Source organism: Cavia porcellus, unplaced genomic scaffold (genome assembly GCF_034190915.1).
Source record: "Cavia porcellus strain 051 isolate PalLab524CR breed Dunkin Hartley unplaced genomic scaffold, mCavPor4.1 scaffold_2, whole genome shotgun sequence".
NCBI classification, from domain to species: domain Eukaryota; kingdom Metazoa; phylum Chordata; class Mammalia; order Rodentia; family Caviidae; genus Cavia; species Cavia porcellus.
Genome location: NW_026947485.1, coordinates 126,411,219 through 126,428,759, shown reverse-complemented (window position 1 = coordinate 126,428,759; position 17,541 = coordinate 126,411,219). Strand labels below are relative to the sequence as shown.

The window sequence follows — 17,541 nt, the reverse complement described above, 5'->3', positions numbered from 1 at the left end:
TGTTAATATACTATCATAAGGTAATTTTTAAAGTTTTCTTAGTACGTTTGTGCTATATAGTAACATTCATGCCTTGCATGCATAAGGTAATTTTATTTGAAGGGATTTTGATAGCCATAAGTGGAAACACTTTTTCATTTTAAACAATATTTCAGAAAAACTGGTCAAATACTGTAAATTCAGACACTCATCTTTATATATTCTTTCAGAAGCAATATTCCTCAAAATGGAGACTCAGAGGTATGAGGGTCTCCATTCTACCCCAATCAATGTGAAAAGTCCCCCCTCAGGAAGTTCTTAATAAAACCCAGTGCACTTGAGCAGAGGGAATCGTCCTTGCAACAGGTGGCTTACCATAGGGATGATCACTAGCTTTAATGGTGATATCTGTGGTTTCCTTCTCAGGATCTATGCTGGCGCCACTGGTGGGAGTTGAACCTAGCTTCCCATCTCCAGGAACCGCAGAAACCAGGGTCACCCGAAAATATTCATTAAGCTCAGGAATATCATCATCAAGAACATATATATTCAAGACCTATAAATGTAGAAATCCAAGGCATTAGGGAATGAGGCATACAGAAGTTATCTACCAGAGGATAATTAAAAAGCTAACTGATTGCGTTTAGTTGAATTACTGTTTAACATGACTTTGCTACACAGGTTTGCATGTTGAAGGATATATAATGTGTGTGTACATATATGCATATAAAGAGAGAGAACGTGAACTGAGAAAATGAATTCCTTGAACTATAATGGATACTGCTATTATCTGAATGTTTGTGTTCTCTAAAAATTCACCAGCTAGTATCTAGGCTGGGAGGTGACAGCATTATAGACAGAGCTTTTGGGAGACAATGGTGGGTTACAGGTGGACCCCTGGGGAACAGGGACAGTGTACAGAGGGAGGAGGCCTGGGAGAGCTTGTTTCCCAGTTCCTCCCAGAGGGACACAGTGAAAAGATGCCATGGCTATCTATGGAGCACACAGTGACCCCTCAGCAGACACTTAATCTTCAGACATCTTCATTTTGCACTTCCCAGAAAGCAGAGTAGAGGCAATGCATTTCTGTTATTTATACACTCCCCAGTCTAAGGTATTTTTTATAACAATCTGAACAGTCTAAAGCAAGTGCTGAGAAACAAGATCTTTCTTGTAGAAGTATCCTAATCTCACATTAATATTATAACACACATAACATATTGATATTCTGCATGAGTACTGTATCGCATATTCTGTGTACCAAAGAGACCAGCATTATTGACCTCAGGGTAGAGTTCCCAATTAAGGAACTGCATGTTCTTTAATACGATGTGGTACAGTAGCAAGAAAAAAGCAATATACATGCTGAAGAAAAATAGGACTCACTAACAGTATTTTAGAAAGTGGATTCTATGACATGCTTTAGAAGTCTGGCTGAAGCAATTAGTCCACAAAAGTTATGAAGTATCTCACAGCAATGCTTTATAAAATTTAAAGTGAAAAACAATTTCTCTTTCCTTTATTAATGGAACACATTGTGTCACACACAGCATCTAGGAATTTTAGACATGGCCCCAGTCCCTGAGAAGCTTATTATTTTAGAAGACAAACATACAGACAAATGTTTAAAATATAATGTAAAAATGCCATACTAAAGTTATGTACAAAGTACACCAAGGAAGAAACAACTGTCTCTATTTGGCAAAGGTTTAGAACAGACATGCTTGGAATGAGTCCTAATGGATTTGTTACAGAAGTATGTGATAACGGGGAATGGTATTCCAAGCAAATCACAACATAGCAAAATGTAGAAGGACATGTAGGAATATGACACGCAAGGAACTGCAACCAGGCCACCAAGGCTGGAGCACAGGGAAGTGCAGGAGAATGACCAGAAGCCAGGTCATAGGGATCTTTTATGCTGGCATAAAGAATCTGGAGCACATTCCATGCAGAGCAGAGAGGGGCAACCTGAAGAATCACAAGCAGGAGATGGATAAAATAAAAACTGTGTTTTAGGATGAGTACCATGGCAGAACAAAAACAAACTGGACAGAGCACGAAAGTATGCCAGAGGATCACTCACTACAACTAGTGGAATTCTGTGCCAACAACCACAGAGACAAGAAAAAATGAATGGGTTTGAGATCCAAGTAGAGGTAGGAGATGCAGGCTTAGTGAGTGAGGGAAGGAAGGAAAGAAGGGTGATTTCCTGATTTCTCCAAGAAAGAAGAGTAGTGACTGGAAACAAACTAAACGTACATGCAGCCTCCAAAATACTAACCAGTGGACCTCACAGCACCTGCAGACTTACTCTTAGAAATATTCCTAGAGATTGTGATTCTGCAAATTTGATGAAGAATCTGAATTTGATTTTTAATGTTCATTTTAGTCCTACTATGATTTTAAATACTAAATGGCATAATGAGTGAGCTCATAAAAGAAGTGTTAAAATGACATTTCATAGCCAAATCATATCATTATTATTGAAGTACAAAGAAAAAGACGTTTAAAACATATAGAAGTTAACATTTTAAATAATTATCAAATGAAATATTTATAATTATCTTACTAGCCAAATTTGATTTACTATTATGTCTTCCAAACTCTGTATGGATGTAAGTTATAAACAAGGGTTCTGCTACATTTTTAGTTCATAGTAGTTTTTCCAAGAAGAAGCATTAAAAACATACCACATATTATCATAACTTTTTGATAAAGAGCACTTCAAAAACAAAGCACTGGAATAAAATACCCTTGTGCAAATGGAGTCATTTTAGCTTTCTGGAAACTTACTAGGTGTCTTCATTTTACCAAAGATTAGTAAAACCTTTATCATATTTACAAACTACTACTGGACAGCTTTTGCTATAAATTATTTAATTCATTCCTTTTCCCCCCAAATTGATAACTCTTTCCTAGCTTTAATTCTTCAGATTTTAAGAGTAGTTAAAACTTTCCCTCAGCTTTATTTTTCTCATCCAATTTACTTTGTAAGACCCTCAAAATTTTGCTTACATCATCTATCATTTGGTAGGGTTTTTTTTTTTTTGTCTTTTTCCTTTTTATTGGTACCAGGGATCGAACTCACGACTGCCTGCTTGCAAAGCAGGTGCTTATGCCGCTGAGCTAAATCCCCAGCCCCTCATTTGGCAGTTTTAAGTTAACTTGCTATGTATCCCCATAAACTTGTCAGCTATCTACATTTTAATGTAAAAATAAAGTACAGATGGAAATATTCAAACATGGTCAATTAAAAGAATGAAGTTCTAACCCAGGAGGAAATGTCACGCTGACTGCACCAGAGGCAGTGTAATTTATTTATGGGGCTGCCACTCAGTGACAAGACTATGGCTATGAAAGGAGGTTGTCTGTATTTCTGAAATGCAGAAATAGTACCTTGTTTCTCCAAATTTAATGCAAATAAAATCAGTTTACAGTGATTACGAACTTCTCATTGGTTAACTGCATGGCTTCTCCCTATATCAGTAATAATAAAAAAAACCCATAATGATACACCCTCAAGTTACATCACTTTTATTATAATGAGATGAAAGAACGGATAAAACTGTAACTCTTCAAAATTCATACTTATCTCTTGTATAAATACTAAATATTTTATACTGTTGATATACCTGATCCCCTTGATATTTCAAATTGCTAAAATGGCAAGAAGCTGCAAAGAAATTAAGAAACAAACACATCACGGAATGTTTTCCTAGGGGCTTTCAAAGCAACGAAGCACGTAGGGTTCACCTCAGATCTCTGCCAAGGAAGGAAGGTGATAGCTCCACTGACATTAGCAAAATCGTCTACAAGGTAATTAATGCCTTCAGATTCGATCTGTGAGATGGTGTAAAACACACGCACGTAGTCCAGGGCTCCCCTCGTGCGCTCCACCACACATGAAATGGTAGATCCCTCCTCTGCGATCTGAAATTGGACATAAATTAATTATATGCACATACCTGCTGAAGTCAGAGATAAAATTACAGTGCTTTCATGAAATGCTTCTATTATTTATAAACTTAATTCTATAACTTTCAACCTCTTGAAAAGAGAGTAAGAGGCCTCTGTAAATGGAATTGAAACATACAATGTTTAAATTTTTTAAAATATTTTACAGTTGAAGACACATTGCCAGTAATTCCCCTCAAAATACACTTCCTCATTTGGAACACATTTTACTCATCATCCTGCCACTTTCTGAAGCAGTTCTGGAGTCCTTTTGAGAGTATATTTGATTCTAGCTGCTCCCCATCACCAACAGATCCAAAAACATTTACCTTTCATGGTCATTCTGAATTTAAAGCAGAGCCACAAGTCACACGGTGCCAGAACCAGTGAACAAAGTGGATGAAAACACACCATGATATTTTCATTTGACAAAAGCTGCTGTAAATGTTTTGAGGTGATTCATGACATCAGATAGTCACAAAAAGACACTCATGTATTTTGACTAAGAAGTATTTACAATTATTTGCTTTTCCCACTACTCATCCACAGGGATAAATAAAGCAAAAATGAATCATAATCTTTTAAATGTACATGTAATTCGTTCATTGATACTTTCCGTGCGCCAGCCACAGTGCTAGGATTTGATAGTTACAATTTTCTTCAAAATAATCCATAATCCTTTCTCTAAGTGGAAATTTGAAGAGGATGACAAATTTACAGCCTAATAATGATTTCAGCACACTCAGACAAATAGTGGTAGTAAGGAGTAGAGAGTGAAAATTATAACAGGAAGAACTTTCCAGCTATGAACCTAGAAACCATACAGTGTATTCCGTGGAGTCATATTGGGTTATGAGAAGTAACAAGTAGAAAACCTCAAGAATGTTAACACAGGGACAGTATCAGATCAAAAAAGATATTATACATCATGCTTAATAGAATCTTAATATTTTTATACATACATCAAGGTATACAAGCATGTATATGGGTATTTTTTCAAGAGTAATATTCTAATCTAAACAATTTTTAAGATAATGATCAAAAACTATACAGAGCAAAAGTTAGTCTTTTAAATAGACCTTTAATCTGTGAAACTCTCAGGCTCAAAATTAATTTTATTTTTATATTAGCAAGCATCTAATTCAGAAAAAAAGGGACTAGAACTGAACGGAGATTAAATACACAAATCTTAACATATAGAATGTCACTGTCACTTTCTCATATGAATCATAAACATCTTCAATTATCTAGAGCCTGTTTAGGGCAGATACCATGGCTGGAGAAAACAGAACTGAACACTGTCTACTACCAGCCCTAGTCAAACAGTTAGCAAGCAGCAATCCTAGGAGTTTCAATTGTCTGAGTTTCGCAGAGCAGCAGGAACCCTCATGCCTCTATGCAAACAGGACCCAGCACGGAAACGCTGCAATTTCATTTGCCCGCTGGCCCCTGGCATGACAAGCCCAAAGCAACCAGGCAATCATTCAGTGAAGCCTGGAGTGACTCCCCTGGCGGACCTGTTCATCTCCCAGCCCTCCTGCCAGAACCACAACTTCCCCATCAGTGGAGTCTAAAGCACGGAAACTGGACACCAATTCAGGCAGAGGCCACCAGGAGTTGTGGAGCCCTTGTGGAGCCCGGAGTCAGTCTCTTCTTCCACTTGCTCCTTGAGCCTGACAGTTTCAGTTGTCTGTATTTCTGAAATGCATAGGAGCCATAGAAGGAGATGCCTGCCACTGTGCACACCTACAACACACCAGCCCTGCATGATGCTGGTGGAGCTGCCCATGCAGCTCGCTCTAGAACAGGCTTTGCAGTTGCGCCAGGCAAGTTTCTCTGGGTGAGATGGTGCACGGTAAGGCCAGGGCACCCAAGACTGTGTGCTCACTGTCATGCCTCCTCTGGAGTTGCTCGAAGCCATGCATACAGATTGCCAAAGAGCTATTGCAGGCATTCTTTAAGCCTTCAGATGACGGCGCTGCACAGCTACTGGGAAGGTAAATTCACTAGCTAAAGTACGTACTAGAATGAATCACTGCCTCCTCTAGAAAGACAAATCTGGTTGGGATCTACCCACTACTAACTGGGTCACTGGAAAGTGCCTGGCTTTGGTCTCCGTGGCTTGCTGCTTAGAAAAGCAGCAGCAACAGTTCACAGTGTAGCACTGGAACATAAGCTCCAGCCCTGCCACCCTGCTGATAACAGAGGAGGATCTGGCCAGTAGGTGACTGAGCCTCACCCTGACTTCCTGGATGTCGACAGCCTCTTGGGAAAGGCTCCCTCAAACAGGTATTTCTCCTGGTACCTTTTCACATGCCTCTTCCCAAATGTCCTTGGCTCTAGTCTGATTTTGACTCACCCAATCTGGGGCCAAGCCTGGGCCAAATGGCTCCACCACCAGCACTGCCTAGAGGTGCTTGCTCCTTCTCCTCTGGGCCATTTCTCCCTCTGCACTCACTGAAAAGCTGAGTGGCTATTTCTAGCTCTCCCTCTGCCCTTCAGAGTCACCCTGAATGAGGCAGTAGAGAGGCAGCAACAGCCTTTCAAAGCCCAGCATATCAAGCCCAGATCTGTGAGGCAGGCTCCAAACTTTCTTCCTCTGTCGCAATGTGTCACAGAGTTTGGATAGAGATCATTTTAAATGAAGCCAGTTTGAAATATCTATTAAAATTTCCGTGAAGAGATATGTCAAGATGGCAGTTGGAGAAATGAGGGTGGAATTTTAGAAAAAGGACAGGATTGATAACATAAATATGTAAGTCAGTGTATAAATTCCGGTATTTAAAGCCATATGGAAATGGTATATAAATATGTAGTTGTACAAATGATATTGAAAGTCTGTTGAGACAATGAAGGATGATGATACTAAAGATGGAGAAAAAATCACCAGGTACATTCAGTTCTGCTGTTACACTTGTCTCAAAGGAAGTGACACAGAAATACAAACACGCCTCCAAGATGGGTCATCTCCCTCAGATGAACGCTTGTTACCCCCACAGCCACGCTCCTCCGTTTCCAGTGTAACAGCCCTTCCTCCGGGTTCAGATAACCTTCCTTCCTTCCACTGCTTCATGGTCTACACAAACGGAAACACTCCTGATGTCACTTTCTAAGTAAACTTTGCACCTTTTCCAGGGTAATATGCTGCATTTTACAGTATGCATTAAACATTTAATGAGTTTTTTATTTTCTTTCTTTCTGAGCTTCATTGTTTCGAGGAGGGCTGTCCCTGCCCATGTTCCACATAACCTCAGTGTTGACCACCATGTGATCTGGGACAGCATGGTGGCTTCTAGGGACTCATTGCTCGGGTCTCGCAGGACTGACTGTTCTGTAGGTGAGATCCTGTTAACTTAGGAAGTAAGAGAGAAAAGGACCCAGGGACTCTGCACAGCCTCCAACTTAGCTTCCACTCAGGGTCCTTACTGGCTCTTGCCTGCTGGCAGGATGGTACCGAGCAAACGCATGGTGCAGTGTGGAGCTTGTGGCATCTCCCACCCCTTATCAAGCACTTTCAGCCTCTTCTTGAAGGAATGACCGTAAGGTCTCGGGGGTCTGGGTGGAGGTAAAATAAGCAGGAGAGCTGGCATCTAGCAACCTAGTAAGTGCTAAAAACAGTAATATTCTTCTCCCTAAATAGGCTTATACAAGAACAAAAATTCTACAAAAAAGTATTTTCCCACTTTACAAATAAAGCAGCATAGACACAAAATCAAAGTGACATATATGAAAACACATGGATTCCTGTGTTTCTCAATTCTTGTCATGATGAAGGTGGATTTGCTCCATTTTCCCACTACAGATTTTAATGAAAAGAAACATTTTGAACTAGCTAAATAAAGCATTAATCTAAATATTTAAATATTCAATCCATCCCTTTCCAGCAAGAGGCACAGACCCAACAGCAATATGTGATGGATTCTTACTGGCTTACATTTTTACCAACATGGAGCATATAGAACTAAGAGAGAATTTGTTTGTTTGTTTGTTTGTTTAGGAATAAACAAGTCAGTAAAACTTTCATCAAAATTTACAGCTTCCTGAATGTTTTCAGTTTTAAGAAGAAAAATAAGGAAACTAAGAGCAACCATCATTACCCATAAGCAATAAAAGTGTGGAATGATGCATGCTATATATTAAAACTGCATAGAAAATTTAAGGATTCAGCATTTTTACTCAACAAATCAACCTTTGTAAGGTCTAAATTAGAGAAGATCCTTCAAATGTCAAGAATACATGAAAGAACAACCACTATGTTTGGTAAAAATCTACTTTTAATATGTATGAATCCACAGAGGAAAGACATTAGTCTGGTTGTTTTTAAAAAATATTTCAGCCAAAAATAAATAAAGCAAGATAGGCAAAGAACTAACAAGGTGATAGGCACAATAGATCACTGTTCTACCTTCTGTATTTTATGCTATCTATGAAAATGTTCATCTAAAAAAATTTTCTGATACATCTTTTTTGCATCTCCCCTCCCACAGCCAGATATTCTAATCCAGGAATGGGATTCTGAATCAAGAGTATGTACACATATGAGACGAAGCTGACCAGGGTTATCCATGGACAGCACTTTGAGAAATTCTGACTATAGAATATAATTACTACCACAGAAGATGCTTAAGGCACAGAGAATAAATATCTACAATTTTTTCCAATATTAAAATATTCATTTAATTGGCTTTAATTATGATACAAAGAAACATTTTGACCACTGCACATAAAGGCACAGCATCCATCACGATCTGTGAAACTATTATCTCTGCCCTGCACGCAGTCGACTTTACTACTGTTTACTCTTTTGTGTCAGGAATTTGTCAAACCTTTTGATCACCAGAACAGTAGTAATAAACGTAATCAGTAAAACTCACTTTTAAACTCTATTTACCCAGAAAAACAATTCAGTATTCTGAGCCATGAACTGGCTTTTGTTGTTGAAATAGAAGATTAAAGCTAAACAATTACAAAGCCAATTAATTTTTAATTTTATGTCTTGCTTGGGTGATGATCTGTGATATCAGATTATATCAATATCACATTTCTAAAGGAATCTATTTACACAACATACGGCAGGCATTTAAAAACATAGACTAAGTTGAAGTAATATTCTTATCTTCACAAAGATCTTGCCAAACTGTCTCTAAATCAATTCTTGTCATGAGTTTTTAAATATAAAGTATTAGTTATAAAAAGTAAAATAATTAGGGGCTGGGGATTTAGCTCAGCAGCATAAGCGCCTGCCTTGCAAGCAGGCAGTCGTGAGTTCGATCCCTGGTACTGATAAAAAGGAAAAAGACAAAAAAAAAAAAAAAAAGTAAAATAATTAACAATTCCTAGAATCACTAAGAAAAGCAATCTCATTAATTTATAAATATATACATAGAATAACAAAATATGGGGAGGCAACACAAAAATATAGTTAGTTTTATCCCACCTGAAATCCAAAGCATTATTTGACATGCCTTCTCTAAAGAGAGGCTCTAAAGAGGGCTCTAAAGAAAACATACTTTTACTTACTCTTCCAATTACAATTTATCAAATACCTGCTACTACCAGGACCTGTTGTAACTGGTAAGGAGAAACATATCAAAAAATAGTTAACATCTCCCTCAGTACACCAAGTAGGAAAAACCATGTCATAGTCTGCATATTTTCATTATTAATTTAAAATGTAATTATACTATCATTTTAACTTGTATGTTGCCTTACTTCATAAAAATTTACAGAAAATATAAAAGGATAACATAACTCAGGGAGGAATATTTAAAGGATCTTGATTGCCTGCAGAAATTCATAAGGGCTGACAAAAATGTTGACTTTCCAAAGTCACTTCAACAACAAATGCAAAAGAATAAGGAAGTGACAGTAGTTTTTATTTCTTAATATAAAGCAAATGTAAATGTCTATATAATATAAGCTCTGAAGACAATTCCAAACATAGAGTAAACCATCTGTTCTCAAAACCTTTTAAGAGCCCTGAACACTCACAATATCACAGAGTTCCCAAAAAGTTTCTTGCCTATGTTGGTGAAGTCTGCTGGTATCTACCAGATTACAAATGAAAACTTAAAAAAAAGAAATACCAATCAAATACCAGTAAAAAAAATCCAGTGCATGCTAACATCAGGAATATATTGTTGAGAGAAATGTCTATATTTTCTAAAGTAAAATATAATGACAAGAAGATACTTTTGTATTTCCACAGGTCTCTTCAAAGTTTCACTTGGAACAGATTCTTTTTTCTTTTCATAATCAATTTGTCTTTCTTTCACTCTGTTATTTTGGTTGAAGTGTAAAGAAAATTCAACCTCACATAAATATGTAACCTGGGAAAGGATGAAGACTTTTAATAGTCTTTTCAAATGAATGTGGGTATTATTCTGCAATATTGTATCAAACATTTTTAAGTAGCAATTTCTGAGTTTCACTGCAATGTATAAGCCTATTTTCTTACATTAAAATCCATTGGCCTACTTTGCACTTTGAATCAATCTTTCCTCAAGCAGGATTCTCTAATATGCAAAGATTATTTGGAAAATATTATTTTACTGAGTCATACAGTTTTTCTAAATGTTGACATATTTCATCATACAAAACAATCACACTGCTTAATACCACTGTCAATCTTATCAGAAAACTCTTTTAAATACTGGGAAACAGCCAAGTTCACTTTGGCAGATCAAAGTGTTACAAAATTCAAATTTTCATCTGAAACATAAAAGTTTTTATTCTCAGTAAATGCTGTCAGTTGTTCTCATGTAATGAATGGCTCACTCCCATTTATTTTTATGAAAATTGTCTGCCAAATACGCTAGTCAGAAAAATCAAAATTTGTCATTTTTTCAAGTGAAAATGGAATTCCATGGAAATAGAAGTAGTTCAACTTATGAGTCAAAATCTGTACAAAGCACTTTCCCTAAGACACCCATGAGGTGCAGACAATAGAGCAGAAGTGCTTCACTTGTGGTTCTCATTGCATGACAGGAAGTAAACAAAAAAGAAATTCATGGATCAACATTTTTTTAAAAACTAATATTTTTGACTGCTTCATGAAAGACAGTTGTAAGTGAAATTAGCTCTTCTCAAGCAACCGAGGTGTGGCGGGGAATAATGTGAGCCTTAACCTGTGTCATGCAAAGGCAACAGAAACCTGCAGGTCTTGTCATCCCTCCTTAGCAATAAAGTGTCAATAAAATGAAAAAGAAAACATCTTAGTATCAGCTACCTTGCCAAGGTCCTCAGCTGCCATATGTTGAGGGGTATGACGAAGGATGAATGAGAAAACAGAGACAAATTCAGTCATGCATGATGGGGAGCTGGGAGGTCAATGCCTCAGGATGGGGAAAGACCAAAATGCATGAAACCAGCCATATTTATCAGGTGTATATGATGCAATGGGTGTGTACAATGATATTGGGGGCCAGCAGAGGATTCTAGGTCAGCAGAAGATTCAGACTCAATAACACCACAGGCAATGGATAATCCCCAGATGACTCAAGAGGGTGGAGAAGATCTTATGCTACGAAGAATCTTATTCTGGAATGTTCTTTTTCACTTTAGTCATCTTAGTTGAGTCTTAGTGGGCGGGAGAGGATGGCCCATCCCAAGAGCTACTGAGAAATCTCAAAACAGTGAGACCATAGTCCCAATCCTCCATTGATCCCTTAGGGAACTATGCAAAATTATCCATTGTGAATTCCTGGTCCCAAACATCACAGTATTTTTAATAAAAGTAGGCTTGATTCTGTGCCCCCTGAGAAAGGGTCTCAGGAAAAGCCAAGGGTCCTCAGGCACATTTTGAGAATGACTTCAGCAAGTAACCAATAAATGCTGCTGGTGGTACTTCCGGGAGAACATGGCAGACAGATAGCAGCAGCTACAGAGACTCTCTGAGACCCAGATTAGAATCCAGGAATGGTGCAGATTGAGAATCCTAAGCAAGAGGAGATATACCCTGCTGACCCAAGAACAAACTGGGCTGAGAGAAACCAACTGGGAATGCAATCCTGTATAACAGGAACAGATAAAGCCTCAGCTTGGAAGCTGGAGCCCGCATCACTGGAAGCCGCAATTTGGGTTTCCTGCTGCTGCCGCTGCATCTGAATCCGCTCGGCAGGGAGAGAAACGCGCACAAAAGCTCTGAGAATGGGAATCGGTGAACGGAGTTGAGAGCACCATGGGCGGGGAGCTGTCCATTGGCCTGCAGTGAGTGAGGGAAACTGGGACTCTTCCACGATCTAGGAGGCTCCAACAGAGAACATCCTGGGACTGGGAAGATTTGCCGGAACAGGGAGCTATAGTGACTTCAGTCACATATCCCCCTCTCAAGCGGGATTGGTGAGCAGTGCCTAGCCTACTTGACGCTGCTGGCTGAGACCCAGTAGGCTAGCACAACCCAGGTCCCAGCACCTAGAGGGGCACCCCAGTGGTGAAGCCTTGAGTAGGTTGACCTGGAGGGGCAGGCCCGCATAGGCTGCCTGGTCCGTAACTCCCTAGTGCACTGCAGGGGGCGGGAACACCTAGCCGGCGAAATTCAAACAGACTGTGGCCGATAGGAAGGAAGCTGGGCCTCCTATATACGCTTGTATATAAGGAACAAAGAATATGGGAAGAGGGAGCAACAAGAAAGGCTCCTTGGCCCCCAATCCTGAGAAACAGGCAATAGCAGACACAGAACCAATAGATATAAAGTGCTATCTCCAGAGCCTCATAGACAAGTTCAGGAATGAAGTTATTAATGACCTGAAGCAAGGCATAAGCAGAATAGTTAGAGAAATGCTAAGCACCGCCCAAGAAAAAACAGATGGTGGAATGGAAGAACAGAAAAAAAGGAGAGAATTGTTGGATGGAGAAAATAGAGAAAACATAGAATACGTGAAGCAGGTTCAAAGAGATTACCAGGAAACTAAAACTCTATCGAAAGCTGGCATAACAGCTTGAAAGAAACTAAGGACAGATTATCTGAACTGGAGGGCAGATTTGTAATGTGGGAGCATGAAATGAAAAACTTCTTAAAAACAACAAAAAAACAAACAGCAACAATACAAAAGCTAGAAGATGATAAGAGGATCTATAACTTAAGAATTAAGAACATAAAAGAAGAAGTGGGGACACAAACAAATGGACTACAAAAGCTATTCAAAGAAATAATCCAAGAGAATTTCCCTAATTTAGCAAAAGGTAAAGATACTCAGATGTATGAGGCATACAGGACCCCAGCCACCTACAACCCAAACAGAGCTACACCCAGGCATATAATAATTAAAATTCCAGAAATCCAATATAAGAATAGAATATTAAAACCCATGAGAGACAAGAAACAGATCACTTACAAGGGAACACCCATCAGAATTACAGGAGACTTCTCAGCACAAACCATCAAATCACAAAGAGTGGGGGGGGGAATAATTCAAACTTTGAAAGATAATAACCTCCAGCCAAGATTGATGTATCCTGCACAACTGTCCCTAGAAATTGATGGAAAAACAAGGTGCTTCCAGGATAAAGAGGAACTAGGAGAATTTGCAACCACCAATTCAACTCTACAGAGAATATTGCAGGATAGTCTAAAAAAGGAACATACCAAGATTCCAGAAATAGTGGCAGAGAGGCCACAATGAATGGAGCAGAAAGCGAAATGAAGAAGACAAACTGATAACAAACGACAGAAAAAGAGCTCAACAGAAATGAGGCAGAGAAGATCAGAAGGTAGGAACAGCTATTTTGGAGAAAACAAGACATTATAATAGCTAGTGCTGATTTAGCATCATCTTGTTTTGAAGTCCCATCAAACTTGTATTCTTCTGTCTCCATCAGTCTTAAAAGGTTGTATCTTATTGGATTTTATTATATATGATAATATAAGCAAAAACTTTTATAGACAAGGAGTTTATATAGAAACCATTGTTCATTTTCTGTTAATTGGTTCTAAATACCCTGTAATGTCATTCTCTTGAATGGTTTTATAGTGTCTTGATATGTTTGGTGCTACAGTATACGAAGTTATACTCCAAGATTTCAAGGAAAGAGACACTATGGTAACTATTTTTATGTCAGGATATCTTGAGGTGAAACACTATTTTGCTTAAATGGTTATGTTTTGACCTGCATTGTTCTGTTGTTATGCCCTCTTTTATCTCAAACCCCTTTTTAAAAAAAAATTATTTACTTTTTTCTTTTTGTTTTTTTAATTAAGGGAAAAAATAAATAAAAAATAGCAGGATACATTATAGTAACCTACTTTGATTTTCTATTAACTTGATTTGAAATCCTGTATTGCCCTCACCATCTTGTTTTGACTGATTTTCCTCTATTCTGCTTTGCTTGAAAGTACCAAGATCGAAAGTATAGGCATAACTGTGAAGACAATAAGAATCATTATGATGCCCATTCCGATTGAGTACTATTTTCTTTTAAAATCCTGTAATGTCTCCAATGCTTTGGTTTTATTCTTTACTGTTTAGTTCAATTTTATTATAACTACCAATTCTTCTTAAAATAGCAAGAAGCAGTATGGTAACCATTGTTGATCACCTTATATTTTGCTTTAACATTATCTATTATGTCCATCCTTTTGATTTGACGGACTCTGTTCTGAGATGTCACATTTGGTTTTACTCTCTTCAAAAAAAGTAATAAGAACTGTGGGATTAAAAAATCCAAAAATGTGTAATTGTCATTGTACAAAAGAAAAGAAAGTGCTCTAAAGGTTATAACTGTGTATATGTTGAAGTGTATAAGATAGATAACCATATTACTGAGTGTTTTTTGGATCATTGAACAAAACTGTTTGCACGCTCACTGTTTGAAAGTCCACTTTATATGCTTCAATTTTGTAACTTGTACAACTATTTCTAAGATGAGAATATGTTATCTATTAACTAGTGATTTCTTACTGTTTATTTTTTAAATTTTGTATTACTTGTACCTTTTGTTTTTTCCTTTTTCTCCTTAAATAAAAAATAAATAAATAAAATCTTTTAAATGCTGCTGGTGATGATGATAACAACACTATTAAAGACTCCTATCTTCAAATCACACCAAGATAAAAGCAGGCATTTGATGTTTCTACTCTCTGCATTTCCAAGAATGACGATCCTGTAATCTTTCTGGTATTCAAAGCTCAAAGGTTAACTTCAAAGACTCAATGACAATTTTCTCATTTTTCTTTTCGTTATGGATACATTCTATTTCTATTACACGTACACTCAGTAAAGAACCAATTTTACTTTTTCTTTCCAGCATTTTAGTCTAGGCTCTGCAGCCTATGTAGGGAAATTCTCTCTTCTACAATGTTATGGTTCAGATCTAAAATGGTGCTAGGAGCCTCAATGCGTTTGGAAGGTGACTGTGTACAGGCGCACTAAGCTGGCTGGCTGTGAGGAGGTGGGGTCTGGCTGTGACCTAGAAGGGTTTAGTCCCTCACCTCCTCCTGTGACTTGCTGCTTTCCCTCCACTATGTCCTTCTGCCCTGCCTCCTGGCTCAGAACCAGTGCATTACGGACTAAATACATGGGTCAGAATAATCCACTCCTACCTTATGTTACTGGTGCCACATATTTTGTCCTAGCAATGAGCAAGGCTACTAAGACAAGCAATGAAAGCCAAGACAGGTCCAGCTCAAGTTCAGGAATGGACCAACAGGTACAGACAAGTTTGCATAGTGAGATAACTAAAGCAACATTGCCTAGTTTCTTCTGGTGGGATGTGTAGGACAAGGCAGCAGTGAAAACTTAACTCGAATGGTCCACAAAACCAGAGAAATACTAAAAACCTATTCCTTATTTTTATGAAGGTTTAAAAAGTTTGCAAGTTACTTTTTTTCCAGTTGGTTGTTTATATACAATTTAACTGAATCTAAATGTGTCCAGTATCTGAACTGTTAAATGCTTTTTCATGTCTTGATAATAAAATATATTCTTGGAGACCAGGGATATAGCTCAGTGGTGCAGCACCATCTGGTAAGCACTAGATCCTGAGTTTGATTCCTGGAACCTACAAAAAACCTAATAAACACATAAAATATATCCTTAACCCAGGTTATACACCTGCTACACACCATTTTGTTTTGGTCCTATAGATAGTCTTATATTTTTATGACAGAGAGATAACCATTAAATAAATAGACTTATTGTTACAGGCTGCTAAGCTAGTTAGAAATATTATAGGCAGTGAGACAGGGCTAGGCCCTTGAAGAAGCCGGCACAGAGGACCAGATGTCTGGTGACCATGGAGGAGACACACACTCCTTGCTGTGGGCCAGATCTCAGGACAAAAGGCAAAACAAATGCAACCACACCCTTAAGTACAATTCTTAAGGATTAAATCTGGATCACCCTGAGGAGCCAGGAGTCATCATTCCAACCCCTACAGGAAGAGTCACTGATCCATAAAGAGTGCTCACTTGCCTAGTGACTCACCTCCCCATTTTCCTGATTTGGTCAATTTTACCTGAATAACAAAACTTATTAGTTGACCACAGCTCTGTCCCACTCCATGCCCATCTGCCTTGTGAGTTCCCAGTTATCCCAAATTTTAGACCTGCATCATCTTATGATTTTATTCTATAAAATTCCCTACAAAAGGTAGAGTCCCTGGTAACCCATTCAGGACCCCTCTGTCTCTCTCTCAGACAGAAGCTTTCTTTCTTTCAATAAATATTTCTGCTCTTAACCTCTGCTGTTCCTAAAATTCATTCTCCGACTTGAGAGAACATGAACTTGTTCTGGACATATGGTAGGTTGGGAGCTTTGTACTTTTATATGAATCATATGAATAACACAAAATTTGAGAATGTGATCAATGCTACAAAAAAATTAAAGCTATGGAGGGATGAAGTAGAACAAGCTGAGAAAAGATGATCGTTTACTTTAAATAAGATTTTCACTGCGGCAACAGCTTTGGAGCTGAGACTCCAAATCTGATGCGGAGGAAAATGGAGGCAGGTGGGAGGCTGCAGAGTGCCCCGCCTTGAGACTGGGAGGGAAACATGTCGGGTCAGACGGAAACCCACAAAGGACAGAAAGAGCCCAGGTGGGTCGGAACTACAGGCAGGGGCTGATGGGAATCTCACCTGACATGACACCAGGGTGGTTCTTGCACCAGATAAAAGCTGTCTAAGAATAGAGATAATAATATGGAAGATATGGAAAAAAGACAACAGATTAGGAATCACTAGACATGGGTCAAATTCCAGTCCTTCCCTCTGCATCTCAGAAGCAAACAGAAACTGAGATTCATTACCATGAGTAACCACTGAGGTCTGAACCAGGCATTTGACTTTTTTTTTTTCTTTTCACTTAACTAAGAGAAGTTCCCAGTTCTCTTAGTTACAATATGTGTTCCGCCTATATTATGGTTATCTGGAAGGCAAATGAAATTAATATGTAAAAGATTTTTAGTAGTTGAATATCCATTTAAAGGCATCATCACTACAGGAAATGTACTTCTTTTCTAAGCTGTGAGTTGCAGGATGTTTATTGTCTCTGGTGTAGGATACTCTACCGCTGATGTAAAAAAGATGACCTTTGGAGAATCTCTTATGCTTGCTGCCAGAGGTAAAGAGGCAATATGACACTCTACAAAACTAGGCACACCAGTAAA

The 17,541-nt window shown here is 38.3% G+C and overlaps 1 protein-coding gene across 4 annotated transcripts in view; it reads right to left on the bottom strand.

Moving 5' to 3' along the window:
* Nucleotides 1–17,541, bottom strand: part of Adgrv1 (adhesion G protein-coupled receptor V1) — a 526,418-nt gene that overhangs the window by 399,571 nt on the left and 109,306 nt on the right. For all 4 annotated transcript variants that reach the window (XM_063245326.1, XM_063245328.1, XM_063245329.1 and 1 more), the window contains 2 exons: nucleotides 3,736–3,912; nucleotides 355–535 (listed from right to left, as the gene is read on the bottom strand). In XM_063245326.1, the coding sequence (XP_063101396.1) occupies nucleotides 355–535; nucleotides 3,736–3,912 (358 nt within the window). The remainder of the gene's footprint in view (nucleotides 1–354; nucleotides 536–3,735; nucleotides 3,913–17,541) is intronic.